The 4,856-nt window shown below is 52.2% G+C and overlaps 2 protein-coding genes across 2 annotated transcripts in view; both read right to left on the bottom strand.

Annotated features, from left to right (window-relative positions):
• Window positions 1-2,558, bottom strand: part of LOC105996770 (dual specificity protein kinase CLK4) — a 43,213-nt gene extending 40,655 nt beyond the window's left edge. The window contains exon 1 of the mRNA XM_013030960.1: window positions 2,554-2,558. The gene's annotated coding sequence lies outside the window, so the exon portion shown is untranslated. The remainder of the gene's footprint in view (window positions 1-2,553) is intronic.
• LOC105996710 (CREB-binding protein) overlaps window positions 329-4,856 on the bottom strand; it is a 23,727-nt gene continuing 19,199 nt past the window's right edge. The window contains exons 6-9 of the mRNA XM_013030892.1: window positions 4,623-4,817; window positions 2,045-2,330; window positions 865-1,709; window positions 329-364 (exon numbers count right to left, since the gene is read on the bottom strand). Of these exons, the coding sequence (XP_012886346.1) occupies window positions 329-364; window positions 865-1,709; window positions 2,045-2,330; window positions 4,623-4,817 (1,362 nt within the window). The remainder of the gene's footprint in view (window positions 365-864; window positions 1,710-2,044; window positions 2,331-4,622; window positions 4,818-4,856) is intronic.

Genomic DNA, 4,856 nt, shown 5'->3' with positions numbered 1-4,856 from the left:
AATGTCATTGTGGTGCTGCAGGGGCTGGAGGTCAGGGCTTCACACTCTTGCTTGGCTTTTTCAAGGCTGGTGCTCTACTACTTGGGTGACAGTTCCACTTCTGGCTTTTTGCTGATTAACTATTAAGAATTTCACAGGTTTTTTTTCTGTCCAGGGTGGCTTTGAACTCTGGTCCCTACATGTACTCTGTTGAGTAGGCAGTCTGAGCTACCAGCATCCAACAGCAATTATCCTTACAGAGGCTCTAGGCAAGACTGGAAACTGCTGCGGGTAGCAGGAGACCCCAGGAAAAGGGGGAGGAGTCCCCAGCTATGCGGGGCAGGGAACCCTAGGGAATGGGGGAGAAGTCCCCAGATGTGGGTAGCTGGGGACCCCAGGGAAAGGGGCATGAGTCCCCAGCTGCAGATAGAAAGGAACCCCAGGGTAAGGGGGAGGAGCCCTTTCCATAGGCTGGGAGTGGACCAAAGCTAAAGAGGGAGGAGTCCTCTCCTGAGGCTAGAAGGAGGCCTCAGGGGTCAGGGGAGGAGTCTCCTCCTGAATCTGGGAGGAGGTCGCATTAAAAAGGGGAGGACTCTCCTGAGGCTGGGAGGAAGACTCAGTAAAAACTACAGGACTCCCTTCCTGAGGCTGTGAGGAAGACTCAGTAAAAACTACAGGACTCCCTTCCTGAGACTGGGAGGAAGACTCAGTAAAAAGTAGAGAACTCCCTTCCTGAGACTGGGAGGAGGTATCTGAGGAAGGGGGAGGAGTGTCCTCCTGAGTCTCGCAAGATGTCTCAGTAAAAAGTGGAGAACTCTCCTCCTGAGACTCAGAGGAGATCTCAGTTAAAGAGGGAGTAGTGGCCTCCTGAGGCTGGAACGGGACCCCCGGGAAAGGGGGAGGAATCCACAGTTCAGGGGAGTAGGGGACGCCAGGAGGGGTCCCCAGTTGCGGGTAGTAGGGGACCCCAGGGAAAGGAGGAGGGGTCCCCAACTCAGGGTAGCAGGGGACACCAGGGAAAGGGGGCCGATTTCCCAGCTGAGGGTAGTAGGGGACTCCAGGAAAATTGGGAGGGTTCCCCAGTTGGGGCAAGTAGGGGTCCCCAGGCAAAGTGGAAGGAATAGCCAGTTGCGGGTAGTAGGGGTCCCCAGGCAAAGTGGAAGGAATAGCCAGTTGCGGGTAGTAGGGGACCCCAGGGAAAGGGGGAGGGGGCCCCTGCTTCGGGTAACAGGGGACCCCAGAGAAAGGGGGAGGGGTCCCCATTTGTGGGTAGTAGGGAGCCCCAGGGAAAGGGGGAGGGGTCCCCATTTGTGGGTAGTAGGGAGCCCCAGGGAAAGGGGGAGGGGTCCCCATTTGTGGGTAGTAGGGGGCCCCAGGGAAAGGGGGAGGGGTCCCCATTTGCGGGTAGTAGGGAGCCCCAGGGAAAGGGGGAGGGGTCCCCATTTGTGGGTAGTAGGGGGCCCCAGGGAAAGGGGGAGGGGTCCCCTGCTGCTGGTGCCAGGGGGCCCCAGGGACGGTGGCAGGCATGTGTGGCATCGCCAAGGAAGGCTGGCCCGCGCTAGGGAAAGGGGGAGGGGTCCCCTGCTGCTGGTGCCAGGGGGCCCCAGGGACGGTGGCAGGCATGTGTGGCATCGCCAAGGAAGGCTGGCCCGCGCTGCAGTGCTGCCAGGCCGCTGCCTGAGGCTCTTGGGCAGAGAGCAGAGGTGGAGCCGCGCAGGGCTGAGGCTGCGCTGAGAAGGTGCGAAGCCAACAGCGTGTTCACATGCAGAGCCTGAGGAAGGAAGGCACACGGAAGCTCATGAGCCCTTCACCTGTCCCGAAGCCCTGCACCCAGGAAAGCTGCCTGGCCCCGGGTCCTCTCCATTCCCAACAAACGCCCTGGCAGTTACTGCTTTGGGACTGAACACTTACAGGCAATAGGAAGAGAGGGAAAGAGAGAGAGCAGAGTTGAATGCTCAGCTCACCAAGTACTTTGGGAGGACAGACCCTCCTTGGGTCTCCATGAGGACGGGGCCAGACAGCAGATGTCTCCCATTATTATAGGACTTTATATAAAGAGACAAACCTGAGCTTTGTTCCTTGTTGTTTTGAGGACCCAAAATGCGCTGCAGTGGCTGTGCGAAAGGGCAGGGTAATGGTTCACTCCTCGGCTTCTGGTTGGCCTCGAAAATGGTCCAATATAAATCCTGCAGACCTTGCAGCATGATGCGGCATTTTCGCCAGCTCTTCTTGATGCCTCTCTGCTTGAGACGCAGAGCAATTTTCCTGGCCAGGACATCATACTTCTTGTCCACTTTGAGGTCCAGGTTGGACTCCAGAAACTCCCATTCCTCCAAGAAGAACTGGATTTCCTGGTGAGCCCACTGATTATCTAACTGACCTGTGAATGGAACAAAACAAGGTAGATAGACTTGAGTTCCAACTCTCTGGTTCTTCTGGAGGAGGGTTCTTCCAGATCTTGCCTTTACATTCACTGGCTTAAACATGGCTACATTTCGTTAGCACGAGGTGATCAAATCTTAACAGGGTGAAGATTTGAGAGTCAGCATCTATCTGAGTCTTAATGCCCAACACATCAATTCACTGGGACAGATCTAGATGCTGTTCAAATGGAATTAAAAATACTATACTTCAGAGACCATATAGGGTCTTAATTGTACATTTGCGGCCTTGAAAGCACCCCACCCTCACGGGGGCTTCTGACCCTCTGTGGCCCCTAGCCCCCAGGGGTCAGGACAAGGCTGAGGTTAGCCTGTCATCCCCATGTGGGTGTCTAGCATAAACATGTCAGTCTCTGGAAGTTGGAGACTTAGGAAGTTTTCCCTGGTAGAGATAGAACTCTGAAAATATTGTACCTGTGGGTGCTGTGGGTGCTTGATTTTCCTGTCTCTCCATTACTGTTTGGGTGTTTGTAGATCTAGTCTGAGGGCTTAAATCCGAATTTAAAGGAAAAGAGAGAAACAGTGGTTACATTCACACATAGAGTTCATACCTAGGTTTAGGTTCCACCCCTGCCTTGTAGCACAAAATTAACAAGTCATTCCTAGAAGCAGGATCTCTCACTGACTTCCTTGTGAATTGATGAATGGATTAGTCAAATCAGAGCATTGGAAATAAAACCTTTCAGGACTTCTCTGGAGATACAAGCATATTTAAAAGTAAGAGAGGATTAGGCACCCAGGACCCATCCCTAGATTCAGGAGGCTGGGATGGGAGGATCATGGTTTGAAAGTAGCATAAGCAAGAAAGTCCATGAGACTCTTACTGTCAGTTAGCCACCAAGAAAAAGCCTTCAGTCAAATTGTGTCTCAAAAAGAAAGCATAACAACAAAACCCAATAAGAGATAGTGCCCAAACCTTGCGCTCAAGCCCCAGTACTTATACACAAATAACATGGAGAGCTTCAGTTTCTGACTGTTAACCAAGAAAGTGCTTCCAATCAGTGTCCCCTCTCCCCAGCTCCTTGGCACTAAAAGTTAATGTGGGGTTGGGAATGTAGCTTAGTGCTAGAGTGCTTGCCTAGCATGCAAGTTGCCCTGGGTTCCATTCCTCAGTACCACATCAACAGAAAACGCTGGAAGTATCACTGGGGCTCAAGTGGGAGAGTGCTAGCCTTGAGCAGAGACTGGCTCAGGGACCTGGCCCAGGCCTTGGGTTCAAGCCCTAACACTGGCAAAGAAAAATGTTATGGTACCACAGGAACCACATGAGCTATTTTTTGTGTTTTTTTTTTTTTTTGGTCCTGTGATGCTGTTTCTCAGCTGTTCAGCTCAAGGCAAGTGCTCTACCCCTTGGGCCACAGTGCCACTTCTGGTTTTCTGTGTGATTTACTGGAGATAAGAACCTCACAGGCTTTCCTGCCCCGGCTGGCTTTGAACCTTGATCCTCACAGCTTAGCCTCTTGAGTAGCTAGGATTACAGGCAGGAGCCACAAGTATCTGGCTGAACCAATGATTTTTAGACACTGGACAATAAAAGTCCAGGCTGGTGACCAATTGCAATAAAGGAAATGCAAGTCACTTTCCGGTGTCTCTCAGGAGGCTGAGGTCTGAGGATCACCAGCACAAGCAGAAAAAGCACATGAGACTCTTCTCCAATTGCCAGAAGTGGAGCTGTGGCTCAAGTGGTAGAGCACCAGACTTGAACAAAAAAAGCTAAGCAAGAATGTGAGACCTGAATTCAAGCTGTTGCCCAGGCATAACACACACACACACACACACACACACACACACACACACACACACACACACACACACACAAGATATTTACCACCACCTCCCCAAAAGAAAGTCCAGCTATTCTTCCATAATACCCTTAAGTGGCTGGAGGCAGAGGTCAGGAGGCTCATAGTCCAACAAGGCCAACGTGGCACATAATGAGTGGACAACACTTCAGCATCTCACTCTGCCTAGTGCCCCTTCATTTTTGTCTCAGTTATGGGCAATGCCTTGTAAGTAGCAGACTCTGTGTCTCAGGGTGACCCCAGAAAAATGTGTGATCCAAACCAAGTAAAGCAAAAAAAAATGCCTGAGTCCTTTCTAACAATCCTGGGACTCCTCCTCCCCTCCCCACCCCCATATCTGAGTCCAGGATTATAAGGCAACAAAGCCAAACCCCCAAGAATGAGAATGCCACCAGCTTACCTGAAGCTTCCTCCTGGATTCTTTGACTGAAGCCTTGTCTGAGGTCAGCAAGGATCCCACAGTGGCGTCCAGAGGGGAGCCCAGAGGTGCTGGTTGTGGAGCAGAGTTGGCTGCTCTCAGCTCCTGCTGGTGTCTGAACCCACTGGAGAGCTGGCCATTTATACTGCCTTGGCTGTGCAGGGTGTGGCCCACACCCTACTGGGTGTAAAAGGTGGGTCTCTCCACCAGTAATCC

This window comes from Dipodomys ordii, unplaced genomic scaffold, assembly GCF_000151885.1.
Source record: "Dipodomys ordii isolate 6190 unplaced genomic scaffold, Dord_2.0 Scaffold135, whole genome shotgun sequence".
In the NCBI taxonomy this organism is placed as follows: domain Eukaryota; kingdom Metazoa; phylum Chordata; class Mammalia; order Rodentia; family Heteromyidae; genus Dipodomys; species Dipodomys ordii.
This window is presented reverse-complemented; position numbering and strand designations above follow the sequence as displayed.